Source organism: Chlamydotis macqueenii, chromosome 3 (assembly GCF_036417535.1).
Source record: "Chlamydotis macqueenii isolate bChlMac1 chromosome 3, bChlMac1.mat, whole genome shotgun sequence".
NCBI classification, from domain to species: Eukaryota; Metazoa; Chordata; class Aves; order Otidiformes; family Otididae; genus Chlamydotis; species Chlamydotis macqueenii.
In genome coordinates this window covers 75984498-76006327 of record NC_141558.1, presented here as the reverse complement: position 1 = coordinate 76006327, position 21830 = coordinate 75984498, and the positions used below count along the sequence as shown (strand labels likewise).

Below are 21830 nucleotides of genomic sequence, written 5' to 3'. Positions count from 1 at the left end.
CTGTGGCCCATGGAGGGCCTGCTGGGACAGCTGTTCTGGACAGACTGCACCCCATGGAAGAGATGACCCACACCAGAGCAGTTTCACAAAGGACTGTGGCCCGTGGGAGGGACCCCACGCTGGAGCAGGGGAGGAATGCGAGGAGTTCTTCCCCCGACTATGACGCAGCAGGGTAAAACAACTGCTGAACTGACTGCAACCCCCATTCCCTCTTCCCCCATGCTGCTCAGGAGGGGAAGGTAGTAGAGATAATGTTAAGCCCGGGATGCAGGAGGGGTGGGGGGAGGTTATCTTGTTCCCCGTCTCATTTTCCTGCTAGTTTTAGAAATAAATGAATAGTTTTCCCCAAGTCGAGTCTGTTTTGCCAGTAACGGTAACTTTAAGGATTTTCTCCCTGTCCTTATCTCAAACCTCGAGCCGTTTTTCTTATATCATCTCCCCCTATTCTCTTGGAGGGTGGGGAGAGTGAGAGAGAGACTGCGTAGTCTGGTCCCGATCGGGGCTGAACTACGACAGTAAGTTACACCAAGCAATATGTATCTGGGAACCCACTTATGATTGGTGTACATAAAAATCTATTTAAGGTATTAGTTCAGAATCAAGGTCTATCTAGTTTAAACAATATTTTATTGCTTATGTTTCTCCCAGTAGGACTCCAGATTTCCAGCAATCTGAAAACAGTTTATTCCAATTAACACAGTTTAATTAACAGGATGCTATTAAATAGCACACATCTTCTCTCAGTTCTTCTAACTCCAGCTATGCAATTTTTGCTATTATTCTGGATGGTCACACTCAGAAAGTGGCAGTCAACAGCTCAATGTCCAAGTGGAGACCGGTGATGAGTGTTGTTCCTCAGGGGTTGGTACTGGGCCTGGCCCCATTTAACATCTTTGTCAGCAACGTGGACAGTGGGATAGAGTGCACAATCAGCAAGTCGGCCAACAACGTCAAGCTGTGTGGTGCAGTCAACGTGCTGGAGGGAAGGGATGCCATCCAGAGAGACCTGGACATGCAAACCTCATGAAGTTCAACAAGGCCAAGTCCTGCACATGGATTGGGGCAATCCCGGGCACAAATACAGGCTGGGCGGAGAATGGATTGGCAGCAGCCCTGAGGAGAAGGACTTGGAACTGCTGATGGACAAGCAGCTCAACATGAGCTGACAATGCATGCTTGCAGCCCAGAAAGCTGACCGCATCCTGGGCTGCATCAAAAGGAGTGTGGCAGCAGGCTGAGGGAGGCGATTCTCCCCTCTACTGTGCTCTCATGAGACCCCACCTGAAGTACTGCATCCAGCTTTGGTGCCCCCAACATAAGAAAGATATGGACCAGTTGGAAGGAGTCCAGAGGTGGGCCATGAAGATGATCAGAGGGCTGGAGCACCTCTCCTGTGAGGGCAGGCTGAGAGAGTTGTGGCTGTTCAGCCTGGAGGAAGGAAGGCTCCAGCAAGACCTTACAGCAGTCTTCTAGTACCTAAAGGGGGCCTACAGGAAAAAAGGGGAGAAACTCTTCAGCAGGGCCTGTTGTGAAAGGACAAGGGGTAATGGTTTTAAAATAGGATGTAGATTCAGATAAGATATCAGGAAAATTTTTTCTTACAATTAGGGTGGTGGAATTCTGGAACAGGTTGCCTAGAGAGGTGGTGGATGCCCCATCCCTGGAAATGTTCAAGGCCAGCTTGGATGGGATTCCGAGCAACCTGATCTAGATGAAGATGTCCCTGCTCCTTGCAGGTGGCCTGACTAGATGACCTTTAAAGGTCCCTTCCAATCCAATCTATTCTGATTCTATGATACTGGATTTGAACACTTGATGAACATCTTTTTTCCTCTACCTTTCAAAACATCCTCCTCCTCCAAGAAGTAGACAAGCTACTTCCATGTGGTATGACATACCTTTTAGATTCAAATGCTACCACAATATTAAATAACAATTTTTTCCAGCCAAAGATACACTTAAATGATATTTTATGTACTGTAACTACACATGGCAGAAATAGATGCATTGCATATTACAGGGGCTACTAGAAGTTTGAATCACTGAATTATTGTAAAAAAAAATCTGATATGCTTAGAAAGAACACTGAAAGTTATTTTCTAAGTAAAGAACAAGAAAATCAAACCAAATAACACAGCAAAAACGCACAAGAGGCCAAAAATACAACCTTACGAACTGCAGGACATTTAAAGATTTGAGATTGGGGGGGGGAAGAAGGCAAATCATTGTTAACATAGTGTCTCCATTATTAAAAATACAATTTAATTGGCTGTCACATTTTTGTATAAGGAAACAAACTTCTTGTAAAACAAATTGAAACTTGAAGTATTTCAAATCTCATCTGAAACTCTTCAGATAAATCAGGCCTAGCTTCTGCAAACCATCCAATACTACCTCATCTCAGCATTGGTCATACAAAGGCTTAATTCCATTCCCACCATAAATAATATAGAGTCTGGGATCAGTGGGATTTGCATTTGCAATGAAAAAACATTTGCAATTTCCAGAACTGTAGTCAAGATGGCACTGACAAAACCTGTATTTTTGGCACTCTCTGAAATTAAAATCCTGGCCTAGATGAAGTTCCTTCTCTTGTGTTCCCAGGCAGCTGTTAGACTGTAAATCTAAATCTGCATATACGCAAGAACTTATCTGAACTTATATTCAGGCAAGAAACAAAGTAGTTTAAGAGACAGTATAAGCGAAGAGAAGATAGAGGCATCTAGGAAATAATGCAGTTTCCCAAGGAGCTGAAGTTGTAACTACAAAGAGCTTTCAAATCAACACAGACAACATCCTAGTACCCATAGATCAGGAGAGGAAAAGGCAAGGACCACAGTAGGACTTCTGGATGCAACACAGCAAGTTACTAATATCAAAAAACCCCACGGCTGCGAGTTCAGCAGCAGCATCCGAATGGCCTGCAACCGTAGCAGATTAAATGACAAACCAGTTGCAAAGAGAACTATACTCATTGTTTCTATGAGCAGTTCTCTAAACAGACACTCAAATATATTATACAGACTGTAACGTGTTTTATTTCTTCTGTCTGTTGGGAGCATAGCACCCACCATACAGACAGACTGCATCTTCCTAAATATTTTCAGCACACAACTGCAATTAATAGAAAAGCTCTAATACATACACCTGATGCAAACTCTCCTCTCCCTTCTTGGGACTGACAAACTACTCCTAATAGATAGTAAGTGATGATTTCAAACAGGAGATTAAAGTGATTTGTTAAATTAAAATGCTTCCTGGCTTTCTCATGTCCTTACTAAATTCAGGGAATATACAGTTTAAAACACTTCACATTTAATAATACAAACACAGAGAGTGTATAGAGTAAATGTTTTCCTCCCTGCTTTTAAGTCTCAGGTTCTTTGCTTTTAATATAAATTTTAAAGTATTAAAAAATGTGTGCAGAAAATAAAAGGATTTCACAAATTGGAAAGGACAAGTTTTCTCTTGATAGTCAAACAGTTACGATGTAAAGCGGTCTCATTAAATCATAAGTACTTTAACCTTTTCTTGAAAGAACTGGAAGATTTAAAGATTTATAAAGAAATTTTGTCTAAACTAGGAAATGACTCATATTTGACGTGTATTGAAATGATAATGCTGATTTCAATAGGCACTCTAAGAGCATTTTCCTCCCAGGAGAGTAATTCAGTCATGGTTACCTCTCTGCATTTAGATTTTAAACTTACTTTCTAAAGCTTTTAATGTGCTATAGTCTGCCAAAACATGGCACAGTTACATAGATATGATCAGGCAAAATAAAGGCTAGTAAAAAGATTACTTTTATAATTGCAGACACTAAACATGAAACAAATACATCCATCTGACATGTTCTCAAAGAATCTCCTGTTTCAGATGCCTTGGCTGTATCTGAAAATTCGTGTTTAAATTCCACTCTTCTTAATTGGTTAAATAAATTCTGAAGTATCAAAGGAAAAGTGAAAGACATTTAACTGAATCTGAAAAAGAAAATACATAATGGAGCTGCTAAGTGGCACAAACCCGATATTGGTATCACTACACAGAGATAATGAGGTACATAATTGGCCTTAATTATGCATTATTATGCTTTCAAATTTTTTTTTAAAGTTAATTTTTTTAAGACATCAGTTTTCCTGAGGTTTCATTTCAGTTCATATACGATTCTATTAAGTTACAGCTATATATCCTTTACTCCACTGTGTAACTTCAGTTAGAGTTTTTGCTAAAATATACATTAAAAGATACACTGATAAATATCATTAAATCAAGATCAAACACACAGAAGGACTGTAAAACCAACTGAAATCAACTAGAATAGTGGCAGTAATTTCAAGGAAACAGGATCCACAATTTATGGCCTTGAAAAAAGCAAAGCTGTTTGAAACTGCAAAACAAAAACACAAGTTCCTTCACAAATCATAAGCAGTGGAAAATAAAGGCAGACATCATTAGAGAAAAATAAGTCATACTAATTGGAGAGCAGAAAAAAAATGGTCAAAATTCACTTTTGTTTCAAACCCATCTCAACTCACCTCAGCAGAACTTTTCAAAGATGACTTTTCTCAAATGTTTATTGGTTATAAAGAGGAAAAAAAAAATGGAGAGCCAATAGTACTGTCAGCAATATACTGCTTATTAAGAAGGATGCATTAACTACTAAAAAGTATGAAGTTACTTCTAGACTCATGCCATCTAGTCTCAAGTAGCTTTTTCAACAGTCTGTTCCAAGACTATTAGTGACTTATGTCCAACACCCACTTGTTACAGTAATATTGCAGGAAAGGAAAAAAAAAAAAAAAAAAGAAAAATCCCCCAGTCTGCCTACATAACAATTGATTGAAATGAATTCCCATCTTTTCCTGTTGGATGCACTATAGTACATAACACTTTTTATTAAAGTTACTGAATTCAAATTAAAACAAACAAAAAAAACCAAAATATTTTCTTATCTCAACTATTCTGACCAAAATGCTTTTTTCAGAAACATTCTGCTGCAATAGAACTCATTCAGTTTCCAACTTAAATAGTTCCTTTTTCTGCTTGGTGTTTACACTCCAGATTTGTATAAGAAAACTGTGTGACTTCCTACTCTTCACTATAGTTAATTCCCAAAAGAACGTTCTCCAAATCACCTTCTGCAAGAACTGCACAGAGCCTTTCACTGTCATTATAGGCTTTGTAGCTCTGTTCTGTGTTGTGTTCCTTAAACAGGAACAACAGAAATAGTACCCAACATTCTGCACAAAATCTCACTAAAGTCTGGAGCCGCAGCAATGATGCTTTTCTCTCACTACTGGAACTGTCTCTCCTGATACATTTCCCCAACATATGCCTTTTTTGTAGCCACATCACGCCAGTAACTCAGCATCGCTACCTGGGACTACTAGTTCAGCAATTTTCTAATTATTAACTACTTAGCAAAAGATTTTGTGAGGCATTTCAAGTTCATTACTTTGCATTTTGTAATACAAAATTTTATTTCATGCCAGTTACCCTAGTCCTTTCAGTCATGCCACTCTTCCTGTATGACATCCCACTGTTTCTTTCCCTGATGAGGCCTCTCCACATTACGTTATCAGCTAGTATCATCACTACACTCTTAGTTCTTTCTGCCAAGATCATTAAAGAAAATATAACACAAGGCTGGTCCAAATACTAATTCTCAAGGAATTCAATTGCTTTTTTACCTCCCTTCTCCTCCGCTCTGGGGTGAATGTAAGCAAGTTCCTTTAGGCAGTATCTATTGCCAAGCTGCCCCATCAGCATTCCCTTTGACCCTACAGCTTCTCATGGGTTGTCATATCAATCTAAACTGAACTCCAGATAGAGGAAATCTGACACATTTACTTGCCTGAAAATCACTTTTCTCATAAAAAAAAAAAAGCTAAGACGTTAGACAGTGATGAGCCATCTTTAGTAAATCCATGCTGCATTTTATCCCCTTTTTCATTTAGCTCCACATCTTTATCTATTCCTTCAAAAATCTTTCCTAAATCCTCATATGCCACTGAGTCAAGACAAATAGGTCTGCATTGCCAAGATCTTTTTCCCTTCCTCTTTGTACAGGCTCTGGCTGGGATGGAGTTAACTTTCTTCACAGCACCCTCTATGCTGCTGTGTTCTGAATTTGTAGCTAAAACAGCACTGATAACACACAAAGACCTTGGCTATTGCTGAAGAGTACTTCAACAGTGTCAAGCCTTTCTTTTTCCCACTCTGCCCCCTCATCTCACCTCAGTGGTAAAGCAGAGTTGGGCCAAGAAGCTGTGAGGGGACACAGCTGGGACAGCTGACCCAAACTGACAAAAGGAATATTCCATACTGTATAATCTCATGCTTAGCAATAAAAACTGGGGCAGAAGGAGGACTCTGGGGAGACAGGGGTTTTACTTCCAAGGTGGCTGCTGCTCAGCGACTAGCAGTGGTCTGCTTGTGGGAGGTGGCGACTGATGGCCTTTGCATCATTTGTTCCTCTCCCACTCCCTTTCTTTCAGTTGTTAAACATCTTCATTTTGATCCATGGCTTTTCTCACTTTCACTCCACCTCTGACTTCATAGATGTGTTCTTTCAGAATTTTTGGACAAAGACTATTTGATTGTATCAGCATGTACACAATAAGCTTGCAAATTCATGTTTCCACCTCTTTATTATCACTTCTGTTCCCATACATTAATTTCTATTACCAAGATCATTTTTGCTCTGTGACTGTTATCATTACCGTCATCGAAAACAGAAGTATATATTTTGTTTGGGATCCTTACTCAAATCATCCTTAATCTCAAGCACACCTTCACTGTACACAGGTCTTACCTTCTTACACACACACACACAAAAATCTTTAGAACTTTTAACCATTTAACAGTCATTGCAAAGTCTAATTCAGCTTGACATCTTTACAGTTTTATTTCTATTCCTACATAGCATTCTCTATGAATTTGCTGCCCCACTTCGTGGCGCTTGCAGACTCTGCTATCTCTAATTGCAAAGGTGCTTGTTCACTCAGGTAAGTGAACATATCCAATTTCTTCCTTTGTTAAGGGCAGAGATTCTTCTTAATTCTATTACTTTTATTTTTAATAACCTCCAGGCCTTTTTTTCCATTTAATCTCTGGGCTCTGCAATTCACCTTGTTTTATTAAAGTAGCCCTATTTGTTTGCTCTCTTTGGAAGCAAAAAGTGTACCTGCAGAACCAAAGTTTATTCTTCTATTTCATCTGAATCTAGTTATGAATACTCAACATTATTAGAAATATGATTGTCAAAAATAATCTCCTCATCACTTAAAGCTGGTATCTGGACTTCCTGCTTCAGTGACTAGTTGACGAAGAAACCTTTCATGCAGAACATACAGGAATGTTTGGGCCCTGCTCTTGTTCGCAGAACTTTAATTTCCCAGCTATAAACTGGAGAATAAGTCTCTGCAATGACACAGTTCTTAGTAGCAGTTCTAACAAATTACACATCTAAATCCAAACCCAAGGATTTAAATTCCTAGATTATCTCAGTAGAATTAATTTACTAGCCTTCTCTTCCCCTAGAATTATTTTATTCCGAAGAAATTATTTTCAATGTGTGCTGTCCTTTCTTCTTTCCTTTCCTCTTATCATTTAATTACTATTTGGTGCTATTCCACCACTTAGCTTTCATTTTTATCATTCCTGAATACGCATATGCTTTTATACCTGAATTCCAAACATATCTGTCATCCTATCATATTTCTGCTCTTTCTAAACTCAGTTTCATATCTGCAACCAGTACTTCACACTCCTATGTCATGGTGTCTGTTGCCTAGCATTTATGCACAAATATTTCCGTTTTTCCTACTGAGCACAGGAACTTCAATGTTTGTAGGCTTGCAGCTTCTACCAGCTTCTTGGCTTTGGAGACCTTTGGCCCAAATCAATCTCATATTAGGCATACCTATGTTCAAAGATAGACCTGGACCCTAGCTGCTTGGCAGGGTGAGGTCTCTTATGGCCAGCTACGTCACTCACACACATTCTTTGCAAACTACAACCAATCTGCTAAAAAACAATCAAAAAAATCACAAATCTGCCAGGAACGCTTTTCAAAACCAAATCTCACAGTCTCTCTTAGCTTATTATTCCTGTCACCAACTTGGCATGCAAAGCCTTGTGTCTCAGTCCCCAATTCTTTGGTTGCAGCCACTGGGTGTGCCAGCCAGTCTGCCTTTGTCTTTTGCCCAAGCACTGTCACAAGCAAGATGTGTAAATTCCCTGTGAGCTAGCCAAATATTGCTTTTATCTCAGTGACAGGACCCATCAGACACCTCTGTTTGCTAACTGTATCAGTAAGTGCTAGCATTCAGTAAAAACATTCTGTCCTGAGTCAGACTCACTCCAAACTAGACATATCTGTAATTTGGTCTGCGGTCACTGAGCAACAAGACATGATGCCAGAAACGTTTTTCCTCCCTGTCTGCCAGTCAAACATGAAATACTGTGCATGGCTTTGAAAAATACTTCACAATACAGCATGGAGAATATCCAGTCAAGTTTATACCCAATACAATTTACAAGGTAGCTATTTTGACCCACTGTTGTCACCTGGATTTCCAATACAGAACTAAACCACCACAGAATTTAACATAAAAGCTACACTGTTAATAAGTTTTGTAGTCTCAGGGAAAACAAGGACCAAATATGCTTTATCTACCAGAAGAGTTATGCATATAGAAGGACAGGGATATTAATTGCAGTATTTAATGCTTCTAACTTAAATTTTTGGGAAACCAAACCAACTGTCAATAGGTTAGATGCCCACGTGTCTGGCATGAAGTTAAAACATTTTCATAATAAACAAAAGAGCTATTACCACATACATCTTGAGTTACCATCAGCATCTGAATTATATTACCTAAAAATTGTAAATGTGTATACTTATTTTAAAAAGAATCTGAATAGCTTGTGCCTACTATGCTTCATGCATAAAGAATATAATTTAATTATGTAAAATTCTATTTAGCATAGCAGCATCGCATCCCAGACAGACCCCTCTTGTCTTAAGTTGACAGATGAAGTTTTTAAGGGTCCTACAACTCCAAATATTGCAATGCTGCTCTCTGCTCTTTTTTTTATAATTACACTTTCTCATATATAAGTTGTTGCGTGCATAAAAATACCCATTCCTTGTCATAGGAGATTCCTTTCTGAAGGAAACAGAAGGCCCATACACAAACCAGACCCACTTCTCAGGGAAGTCTGCTGCCTCACTGAGGTTCAATTCCTAGAGAAGTAAGGAGGGAGGTCAGCAGAACTGCCACCTTGGACTTCCAGAGAGCAGACTTTTGCCTTTTTAGGAGACCGATTGACAGAGTTCCTTGGAATGCAGTGCTGAAGGGCAAAGGAGTCCTGGAAGGCTGGACATTCTTCAGGAAGAAAATCTTAATCCCTTACGATCAGGAGCAGGCCACCCCCATGTGCCAAAAGACAAGTAAGCAGGGAGGAAGACTGGCCTGGCTGAACAGAGAGCTTTGGCGAGGGTATACAACTTTTGGAAGAAGGGGCAGGCATCATCCCCCTGTACTCAGGCCTAGGGAGGCTGCACCTCGAATAACAGGTTCCGTTTTGGGCCCCTCCCTGCAAGACAGACACTGAGGTGCTGGAGCATGTCCAAAGCAGAGCAACAAAGCTGGTGAAGGGTCTGGAGCACAAGCCTTGTGAGGAGTGACTGAGGGAGGTGGAGTTGGTTAGCCTGGAGAAAAGGAGGCTGAGGGGACATCTTATCCCTCCCTACAGCTACCTGAAAGGAGGTTGTAGGAAGGCAGGTGCCAGTCTCTTCTCCTAAGTAACAAGTGATAGGACAAGAGGAAACAGCCTCAAGTTGTGCCAGGGGAGGTTTAGACTGGATATTAGGAAAAATTTCTTCACTGAAAGGGTTCTCAAGCAATGGGACAGGCTGTCCAGGGAGGTGGTTGAGTCACCATCCTTGAAGGCATTTAAAAGACCTGTAGATGTGGTACTTTGGGACATGGTTTAGTGGTGCAGTCAGCAGTGTTAGGTTCAAAGTTGGACTTGATGATCTTAAAGACATTATCCAACCTAAATGATTCTATGATTTCACACTTTCAATTCAGGAATAGCACTTAGTTGCCTCATAACAGAACATTCATAAACATTATCTTTAATCCAAAAAACATATCAAGCAAGCTGTTAACTAGTCACAATAGATTTTTTTTTTTTTTAAATCAGGAGATGTCACCCAGCTCTGGCTAGATCCCCAATAAAAAGAATGCCAAATAATGGTCCACATTCTGCAAAGTACATAAGAAGGTGCTGAAGCTACTGTTAGTTTAGTTAACACTAACAGCTTGTGGCTGTTGTCACAGCCACATACATAACGTCACATCCCACAACAATTTCCCCTTTCTTTCTACAGAAGGTGGTTATATAGCAACTACACTGGTAACACCATGCCTACTTCAAAACCAGTATGGCTGTGGGATGACCACAAAATTTCCTAATTTCAGAGCCACCAAGCTCAGTTCTAGGGTTTGTCTTTGCTAAAAAAAAAAAAAAAAAAAAAAAAAAAAAAAAAGGGTTGTGCCTACAGCAGTGACAGAAGTGAGATTCCTTATCCTTTATGGTTATTAGAGGCAGTTTTGCCACAACAAGACAGCATGGAATTCTACATGGTCTGACTGACTTGGAAAAGCTTGAAATAGGAGTAAGTTATTATTGCACTCAGCTCCCTCTGCTGCCGCTACCCCAGGTAGCTCATCTACAGCCCACAGGAGGGTTTCTCCTCCACACTGCAGTGTCCATCTCTACCGCATGGGCATCACCTGAGGAAAAGGTTGGTTAGTCAGAGAAGTCATAGGTCACACTTGCGGTAAGATCAGGTGATTTGTACTTTCAGGTACAAACTCCAGCCCTCCCACAGACATTAACTAAAATTACTAATGTCTAAAAATCTACATAGTACTTTATCTTCAGAAGACTTTTTCATCAGCTTAAGGAAACACCTACATTCAAGTACATATTATCATGATATAAATATATATAAAACACTACGATAGTCTGAAGACACAGACACTTCCATATGAATGTTACTTTTGCATATTTTTGTATGGTCTCTCACATTCTCATTTTCCATTTATTGCTACATTTATGGGGAAAAAAAAAAGCTTTTGGACAGCTGCTAAAATTTAAAAAAAAAAAGCAAAACACCCAACTTTGCCTAAAGTTTCACAGCCAGATTTAGTGCTAAAAGGATCATGCTGCAGTTACTATCGTCTTTAATGGGAAGTTGATTCTTTCAATGCCACAGATCACATAATGTGAGTTTCTACCCTGAGCTCAGAAACTGGGAAAATATATTAAGTCTGCAGTCCCTTTAAGGGTCTAGAAGCTACACTCCTTTACTCCTGCTATGCATTGAAAAACTTTCCCCCAAAAAACAAAGGACTAAATTCTACAGAGTGCTTGAGGGTTCTTTGTAAAACAATTTAAGATGTGCTTGTATTTAAACCCAGCCCTTTCACTCCTCACTTTGCTATCCCAGTCTTCAGCAGTTTCTGAGGCTACTACAAAATGTGGCTGATAGCAGCAGCAGTAATATAGCACCCTTGGAGTGTCTGAAGTGTAAAGTTCATTAGTTGTACCTTAAGGTCACTCTTTTAATCCAACAGTCAAAATCTTATTCACACTACCATGCTGTTATCCTGGAAAAAAAGAAAACTGCAAAAAAATCAAGACATCAGCTTAGCTGCTTCTTACAAGTGACAAGATCAGCACTAAAAATCCAAATCACAGTCAATACCTTTTAGCAAGTCTCAAGAAAGCAGCAAAACTATTCTTGATTGTGCTGTAAACCAAATGAAACTTAATAGAATGGATAAAGGAAATGAAGGAAGGAGAAGATAAATATTTCAATACCTGATAATTGTGTTTTATAATTATTGGTTGAACTTGGCTTACAAATAGAATTTACTAGAGTGTCTCTTGGGAATTACAAGGCATGCAAATAACTGAATTTTAATTTCTTCTTTGTTTGTTTACTGATTTTTGTACATACAGTTTAAATTTTAACAAACTCAAATTTGCTTTATCCTCAGTGATATTTGTACAGTTATTAAAAAGTTATGTCAACAGAAGACTTAGAACACAGGGATTGTGTTTTAACAACTCTAAATCATATTTTAAAAATAAGAGTTAATAGCTTTGTAACTTTCTGGCTTGATTGATGCTGCACAAACTCATACATGTTTACTTATGTGCACTGTAAGAAGTTTTTTAAATTAAATGGGACACACCTCTAAGATAAGTACATTAGCATGTTTAGGTGAGGATGACATCCTCTTCATTAGGAAAATCTCAGACACCCAATACCTATTGGTAACATTAGAAATAAGTAGCTTTTCTTCACTCCAAATACTCATGTTAAGGGTGAGAATTTTCTAGTCTTGTTTGTTCAGAAGGGGAGCAGCATTTCTTTTCAGTGTGAAATTAGCAATTGCCTCAAAATGAGCTCCCAAATTAAGACCCTTACCTACAAGACTCAAGTTATAATTACATTCCCCAAATTACCCCTTTATTTTCATACAGTTATACCATTCTCACAACAAACATTGTATTCCAACAAATGTTACATGGTTCTTATTTTTACTCACCTGCACACTAAGATGAATCCATTTCTTCACAAGAATTCTCCCCAGTGTCATTACTTTTATTGGCGGCTGCAAACCATTTACTGTGCGATAATAAAACATGGTCTCTTTCTCAGAGATTGTGAGTTTGAACACAGTCTGCCCATCAATAGCCTTTTCTATCACACACCTTTGGAAATAACCAAGAAAAACAACATAAGGTCAGAGGCACACACATATACACATTCTTGCCAAGGTGCTATCCTGTAAAGTGATGCTAACCAGAATGCATTAAAATAAACGTTAAAAATACAGCTCCTGAGAAGATGCTCAGTGACAGTGAAAGTCACAAGGTGTACTAAGTGTAAAAGAACTTTAACAAAGATATTTGTCTTAATCTGTGAGATATGTTTATGTTTTTTAGTTTAGTGCATGCAACCTCAGTTCACTTGGGGGTGGAAGAGGGGTCCACTTGGCCTCCTCTCTTCAGGGTTCCATGACAGAAATCACAGTGGCTGGCCAGCACTGTGCAGGTTTCTGCTGCACTTTTCATACAAAGCTGTGCAACATAGTACATCCTGTGGGGGCACTTACATTTTTCTTAGTCTAACAAGGCAAATTTAATATAACCACAAAAAGAAGCAGTACAAACGACATGTTGTGGAAATAAGTCTTCCATCTTTCCAACAAATTTGTCCAGATAAGATAGCAACAACACTCGCTTCCCCTACTCTCTTTGACACAGCCTCTCTTTAACCTAAGAGAACCAGAGCAATGCAAGAAGGCTGTCCAGTCACTTGTTAGGTTTTTTTCCCCACAAAATTCACGTCAATATCAAATGCAACACTGACACATAAGGCAAAAGCTTACCATCCACAGCAACCTACACTGCATATCTAGCTGCATACCTAGCTACTGAAATATTTTTGCCAATTCAATCACCATGTTGTCGAGAGTTCTGAGAAAGCATATATGCTTGTGAAACAGCTATATATTTTATTAAGATAGTCATCAGTGTAACAAAAATTATAAAGTTCTGCATTCCCATTTCAGCTGCTTGAGAATTCCAGTCCTCAATTTACTGTCCCATGAAAAGCCAAATATTTTAACAGTTACACCAGACTAAATTACTGCACTAAGTCACAAGAGAAGCATATAAAATCTGTATGAGATCAGAATTTCCTTAGATGTATTTCAGAAAAAGAAATAAAACAAGCAAAAAACTTATCTACCAATAAGCATCTTCATCACCTACTCTGCATTTATAACAGGAAAGTATCAAAAAGGCTGTTCCTTGATACTGTAATTACTCACTAATTAACCTTTAAATCCAAGAGAAAAATTAATTTATTTTAACTGTTACCATTTTAGCGTGCTGGAATGTAGTCAATAAAATAATTTGCAAAATCCAGACTTCTGTTTTCCAAATCTTACTAAAAACATGTTTCTTAATATATTGTTGACTTGTCTTTTCAATATTTTGTTTGCTTGTAAACATGCTAGTTTTGCTAGATAATAAATGTGAGGGAAGGCTCAACTAAGTAGCAAAATATTTAGGAACTGGATTTACCCAGTTCCTGGATAAACAATAATGGGATAATCCAGTTTTTTGTTTATTTTAGTTATCTAAAACTAACATCCCCACATTGTTTTTATCCCCAAAGGTGTCATGACTTAAGAAGGGAAGTGACCTTGATGTACATCACTTTGAAAACTGGAAAGAACAAACGTGAACTGCAACTCACTACTGAAAGAGAAAAATTGAGAGCAGAAGAGAGAGGAGGGAAAGGGAGAACAACAACAAAAAAACCCACACAGACTAGTGCTAACAGGTGAAATAGGCATAAGCATTACTTCTGACTCTGAGCACGATTTTCAGCCATTATTACAGAGAGAAACCACTGCTCTTTGTGAAGTTTCCAACTTCTGGTAACTTGCAGTCCCACAGAGCCAATTCCTGACTATGTTATTCTCTATGGTAGAGTTGGAGAGAGAAAAAGCAAATAACAAATCTGCTTGTTCAGCTTTCAAAGAGAAAAATATTCTAGAGAACCTAACACGGCTGCACTAGTGATCCCTACACATTAACTGAAGCACTTGCAGATGGGAACATCTGCACGGGTTAAAAATCAGACATATGGTATCTTAAGGCAACTCCTCCTTTCAGTCTAATTCCTCACATAAAACATTTGAATGGATATAAAGTAACAGGATACTATTTTAGTCCTTTGGATAAATAAATTTTAAAAAATACTTCCACGGCCCACTTCACAATCAGGCCATTCCTGCTGACTCTTTTGCATGTAAAAGGCCCCAGTTCATTTCTTTCCCATCATCAGTATCTTCTGGTCATCTAACTTCCAGCTAGCCCAGTTCACACTAAACTTATATAAGCTGCCTGTAATGATTACTCATATATGCTAAGCTTCTAGTCATATTCTTATCCTATTCCATTGCAAAGGGTTATCATTATTTCCTACATTGTGCTAAGGCTTACTTACTGGCTCCACACAGGCCTTCTGAAAGTATTTATATTAACTGATGACTACACACAGTAAGAGGAAGGACGGGGAAAGAACAAAATTCAGGGACAAGAGTCCTGTTCACTTATTGCACTTACTGCCTAAAGGGAAAGTAAATTTAAAGACTGGAGTACAAAAGTCTGTTTTCTCAATATTCTCTTGCTTTTCTCCAAGATTTCCAATATGCAGTCACTTAAAAGCATACCTACAAATATCTATACATCTTAGAAGAACACTGGGGTTTGAAATAAACCCTTAACATGACCTGACTTTCCTCTCTCTTTATATGAAAGTGAATTCGTTCCCTCTGCTATTCTCTTACATGGGCACATGCCTAACAGAAATCTCACAGTCTTTACAAGGATGCAATGGGATATCATACAGCAAGACACCTAGTTTCTTTCCTAAGTGCTCTCTAGCAGCCAGACCACATAACATACAGCACAAAGAAACAAATTACCATGGCATGTCCAAACACCATGGGTGTGCTGTACTTGATATAAGAGCACTTTGCCAGTAAACAAAGTAACTTGTTAAACTTTCAATTATTCTACTGGTATGGTGAGAGACTGATTTTGGTTCATCTTCCTAGTGTTTTGGTGGCAGTGTAAAGACTTTGTTAGAATGAGTCCCAGTTCCATGAAGTCCCTTCTCCAGGGATAATGGGGTTTAAAAGGTCTCACAAATTACATCTACCAGGGACAATTCCTTGTCAGGGACTGCAAAATATAGGACATCAGGTAAGTCAAATCCTTCTGCTAACCTGAAGGACTCACTGAACCAACAGAACAAAAGAAAAAACATCTTAGTTCGCTGTTAAACTATTTCCTCTTTTGTAGGATGCCTTCCAAGTCAACCTTCAGCACCTATTCATGCACAACTACTCTTTCTCCACAACTGGAGCTTTGTATTCCTTTTACAAAGGAAAAAAAAACAAAACAAAACAACAAGCTTCTTTTTGTGAACAGTGGGGGGGGGGGGGGGGGGGGGAAAAAAAAAAAAAAAAGAGTCCAGACAGTGGCACATCATCCTGACCACTGGAATAACTGTTGTCCAACTCAGATTTTTAAGACTGGGCTCTACCATTGTCATTTCTACATGTCAAGTAGCAGCAATCTCACAAGGCAGAAGAATGAAGTGATCTATTACAAAAATTGAATAAAAACATTTAGATTTTAAAGTGATCTATAAAACCCACTGAACAGGAATTCGTACATTGTGTAGTTATTAACACAGCAGCAATTGGAGGCTAATGTCTTACACTAGTCCACGGATAATCAGACATCGGTAGAGTCTGGTTTCCGCACAGCACTTAATCATTTGAAACTAAGGACATACATTTAATTGGTCTAGGCTCCATGCAAGCAAAAGTCTATCCCATGAACAGAAGAGTTTCATGCATCTCACTCAACACATCACTGAAACAGCATTCTTGGAAGTTAGCAGGATATCTCTGCATCAAGTTAGGCATATGCTCTGCTGAACGAGACTCTGATATGCCCATGTCTGTGGACATGGCACAGGACAACCCCAGGAACAGACTCTCTGGCATTCAATATTCAAACACTATACAGAAAATGCTGTGTCAAAGCTACAGAGACACCTTTACACATACCTTCAGCTAAGATGATTTAACTTAAGCTCAAACTAAAGTCACTTGCTCTGCAGATCCCATTTATTTCTCCTTTGTAACCACAATTTCTATAGCTATGTTGATTTTTTTAAAGCTAATTATCCTTGCATAAGCAGACTATAATTTTACCTATATTGTTACTATTTTCAGAAATTTCTATTGTTTTTTATTATTTTCACACCTCTGGGCAACTTACTATTTCACAGCATCATGCACAATAAGTATCAAGAATGCTACAACAGAGCAGATCATTATTTTTCTTTTAAGGATAAGTTACAAGTACAGAAACATTTATGACATACACTCTGAAGGAACATACTATACTTTTTGTTTGTTTCACTTTAAAGAGGATCTGCACAACCAAGGTAAGAAAGAGTAGGAAGTTCTGCATTTTGCAATGGATGAAAGGAACTTTTTTTTTCAGGATTTGTGATGCATTTTTTAAAAAGCAAGTTCTTCATTATAGTAAGGTCCAGCCAAGCTGAATGGGGACTTATTAGAGCAATATTTATGATAAATTGACATGTAGGCAAATAAAAGAGCTTACTTAGCCATGACTGTTTTGCAAACAACTAGTGAAACTTCAGTAGCAGTTTGAAGAGTGGAATCTTTTGCAAGTAGCAATTCAACATTCTCCAGATCTTCTGGAAAAACTATGACCACTCTTCTATAGCTCGAGAATATTCATTTGGGAGGATCTGGGGGTTTTCCTTGTTTCTTTTTAAGGAGTAAACTTATGTTGGGGGATTCCTAAAATTTTATATAATTTTTTTTTTTCATCAGGAAGCAGCAACAGCACAAACTCCAGATGACATGTATTTCTGGCAGCTTTTAGAAGACGGAATGTGAATTAGAAATACAAGTTTAGATTTTTAAGAACAGACACGCACACGATGCAGGAATAGTTCCCGCTGAAAGCAATTTGGCTATCATCTGAGTCAATGCCACTGAAACTGAACCTACTCGTCTTGACATTTGCCAAGACCCCAACCTAAATACGGCTTTTAAACGTCACAGTTTCGCACTGTGCCTTTTTAAAATTTTAAATAGCTTGCTAATAATGACTGTGACTACAATGATCAATTTTTTTAAGAGCACCAGGAAAGTAAACACCTTCAATACTACTTACATTACACCTTCTTGCTCGGGTTTCAGCCATACAGTTAACGTAAACGAAGCTGCAAGCCTCGGAGAACGGGGAGTAGAGAAGCAATCCTTGTGATTATGAAAAATAAAACTGGAAGCATTACTGAAGGACCCTGGACGCAAGTCCCTTTTATCCTCTGTGATACAGGTACCAAGGCCTTCTGAAAGAAGCAATTTGTAGGAAGAAGGTGACGACCTGTATGGACATTCCTGAAAACAAAACCTCTGGGTGCAAGACATAATACTTTCAACAGCTACTGAGCTATGACAGAAAGTAGTTCTGTCTGGCAGCCCACAAATGGCTTGAGTTGGCACGATTGACACATTCTTGAAAGCTCCCACATTTTCAAGCCTAGGGAAATGTCCCTGAGAGCTGACCAACACAAAGGAGTCACAATAAGTTAAGATTAATGTTTCAATAGCATGAAACAAGAAACGACACCTCAAGGAAAGAGCCCAGCAATTCATGTTTACAAAAAAGCTCCTCCTGATTAAAGCATCCGTAAATAAATAATGATGTCCATGTCGGCAGCAGTGTCCTCAGGTGGTACGCTTTAAGAGTTTACGTGGCGTTTCATCTTCAAAACACCCAGTCGCAGGGGACATCAATGTCTTCTGGCCAGCAAAATGCACGTGGCTGACAGCCAGTATCTGCAAACCACAGAAAAACAGATACAGTCCCTGGGAGGAACATGCCCTTTGGCACCAGAGGCCATGCTTCACTAGGGATTTTAAGGGTTTGAATTCCCCTCCCAAATTTCTGCCAGCAGGCCTACTTGCACCTTGGCTGGCTACAGCCAAGCCATCTCTTTAAGTACGGGCAACAGGACCAGGCCAACTCAAGCCCGCACACGCTCACAGCCGAGCGGAGTTTATCCCAGATCTGTGTCGTCACACAAGGCCAACGCTCAGCTCTACGTTTTAAGGTACCGAGTATAGAATAAAAGTAGCAATCCAGGGCATGCAACTTTGGCACCCGAGCGTGTTTATAGAGGGTTTCAAGCTAGCTGGTTGACTCTCACATTTACAATCCCCCGGCGCTTACCTCCGCTATCCGGGAGCTGCTCAGCGCCGTGCCCACCGCGCTATGTCAGGGTACCCTGAGGGACACCCCCCTGCTTCCACTCCTGGGCCGGCTGGGTGCGGGAAGGGCAGCCTGAGCCCCCCACGACGTATCGATCCTTCCCCCTCAAGTTGTCAGCCCGCTTCGTGCCGCACCCCGCTGCCCACCTCACGCTGCTCCTTTCAGCCCTCGGCAAAGCCGATTAAAACCACGTCCCCCATCTGTCCCGTGTGGACCTTTCTAACAGCGACCGCCTGCGCTGGGGCTCACCGGCAGGCTGGGCATGGGCAGGTGGCGAACCCCGCAATGGCAGCCGGTAAATGGCTTAATTTACCGTTATTTACTCCGCCTGGCAGCGGAGCGAGAGGAGCGGCGCGGCGCCCGGCGGCTCCCCCCGGCAATGCCGCCCGCGGTCGCCCGGCAACGCCGCGGCCTCCTCCCCGCCCCCGCGGCCCGGGCCCTCCGCGGCCCCCGCCCGCTGCGTTTTAAAGCGGCGGCAGCAGCAGCCGGACGGGGCGCACGGCTCCTTCCTCCCTTCCCGGCTTAGTTTTCCACGCACCCACCCCTCCCCCCCGGGGTGAGGAGGGCGGCCCGCGGGAAGCCATTTCGCTGCCGCTCGGGTGCGCGGTGTGAAATATTTAACGCGGCCCTGGGCAGCCGCCCGTCGCCTCAGGAGGAGCGGGCGGCCTGCGGCGGGCAGGGCCCGGCTCTTCGCGGGCTGCGGTTCTGTGGGGCGCGGCCCCCCGTGGTTCGACGCCGGCGGGGCCAGGCCACATTTTTGGGAGGGTATGAGACCTTCTGCGGGGCGCGTTTGTTAAGGTGTGCCTTGTAGAGTTTTGGAAGCGACGACTTAGTTGGCTCTGGGTCCGATTTGCTCGAGTTTTAGTGTCAGACTTTCACTGTGTAGAGAAAGGGGAATGGATTTCATTTACACACTGAAACTAGGGTGGGAGTTTGAAGTCAGAGGACCGGTGGAAGAGCACGATAAACGCCATAGGTATGTTTTCCACAGGAAAAAAAAAAAGTGCAAGGAAGAAACATTGTCAGGACCTTCAGATGTTTTTGACACAAGCCTCCTTTCTCTAGTACAGCTATGCAAAGTGAACACAAGCTGCAAAGTTGTCATCAGTGAGCTGAGCATGAGCTACAATAGGTTGTTTATATGTATTTCTGGACAGAGAAGCACCAATTAATATGTCCCCTGAAGATATGTAAAGCATCTATACATTTTATCTTTATTACAGAAGTCGCACGAGCTGCAACCTGGCTGGTATCTTTCCTGAGAATTTTGTTGAAATAGCCTCCAGTAACTTGTCACCTTAGCATGTTTGGACTTTTACTAGCTACATAGTAACAAAATTATTCTGCGACATACACAATTGCTAAGAAGTCATCCTCTGTCATAACTCAATGCATTTGAACAAGCCCTTCATCCCACATTAAACAAGCTCCTTGACCATTCCTCAACCATCTCTGCTGTAACACACATCTTTTTCCTAAAGTCATAAAAGATAAATAGTCATTCCTGCTAAAGAGTTACCACTCACTTTGCAGTGTTTTCCTGTTCTGTTAGTCATTAGACATGGTAGCTCTATCATCAGAATTACATTCCCTAAACTATTCAAATGTAAAGAACTTTTTGTTTACCACAGAAGGGATAAGGGGGAAGCATTGCTCTGAGGCATGATTCAACACCTCAGCACCTAAAGCATTTCTAGATAAATAGAGTTAGACCATAGGCTAGCTACCATCAACAGTACAACAGTAAGAGCATATGCACATCAAAAACAAACCAGGTCTTTCAGAACACAATGGAAAGAGAAAACAACGCAGTAATAAAATTCTAGTTGTTAGCTACCATCTCAGCATATAAACAAGATGGGAACAGCTAGGAGTCATGGAGCATGCACCTGACAAAAATGGGAACTTACCAAGTGGCCAAAGATGACAGACTGTGACTTACATGTATTTCCTGGCATTCCAGAAATATAACAATCAGGTTTTGCTCTGTCCCACTTCTTTCCAGCAACCAGCAAGGTCTTCCCCAAGAACCCTTGCAGGTCTAGCAAGTATCCAAAAGGAAATTCAGGGCACATTAATCACAAATTGCACTTTGTTATATTCTACAAATACCACCTCCCAAGCACCCATAGCATCAGTTTGGGAAAATGGCCCTAACTCACATTACACGCTCTATTCCCCAGAGAAAACCAGCCCAGCAGAGATCGCAAATTTTCCCTTTACGTATTTTTGACCAAATACACAAGACCATAGCACAAACTTTGCAAAACCACGTTGCAAGACAACAGTACAATTACCCAGGTCAAGGATCACTACACTTTTATTAAGGACACCATTGTTCATCAGGAGTGTAATGAATAAAGTACCTGCAGGAGGTTAAATAGATGAGAAACTGTCCAAAGGCCTTTGCAGCCAGGAACAGGCATGCAATATAAACTGTACCACAAAAAAAAAAACCTGAAAGTGATTTTGCAGGAAATCTTGCTCAGAGGAGCGTTTTGAAGGCTCTTTAATATACGTATATGAAAACAGGGAACCTTGTCAGGCAAGAAGGTATACTAGTATTAGGCAATGAGTTCTTGTGAAGAATTCATATGCCCATTTAACAGAATTAAAATTGCAGCATAAGGAAAGTGACCTTCAAGCTTTTAGTTACAACTGTTCATCTCAGCAGAAAAGAAAGTCTTCAATAGCCAATGGAGTGCTTTAAGTCACACAGGTGCCATCGGAGAATCTGACCTGCATCAGAATGTTGTGACATAACTGGGAGCCTGATCCTGATGATTCAGCACTCTATCCATGGCAGATAGCATCATCCAAAGAAGCTTCCATAC

At 40.4% G+C, this 21830-nt stretch overlaps 1 protein-coding gene across 1 annotated transcript in view; it reads right to left on the bottom strand.

Annotated features, from left to right (window-relative positions):
* USH2A (usherin) overlaps positions 1–18451 on the bottom strand; it is a 386243-nt gene extending 367792 nt beyond the window's left edge. Inside the window, exons 1-2 of the mRNA XM_086744172.1 lie at positions 17896–18451; positions 12636–12801 (exon numbers count right to left, since the gene is read on the bottom strand). Of these exons, the coding sequence (XP_086600298.1) occupies positions 12636–12801; positions 17896–18380 (651 nt within the window). The 5' untranslated portion in view covers positions 18381–18451. The remainder of the gene's footprint in view (positions 1–12635; positions 12802–17895) is intronic.
* Between the last annotated feature and the right edge of the window lie 3379 nt (positions 18452–21830).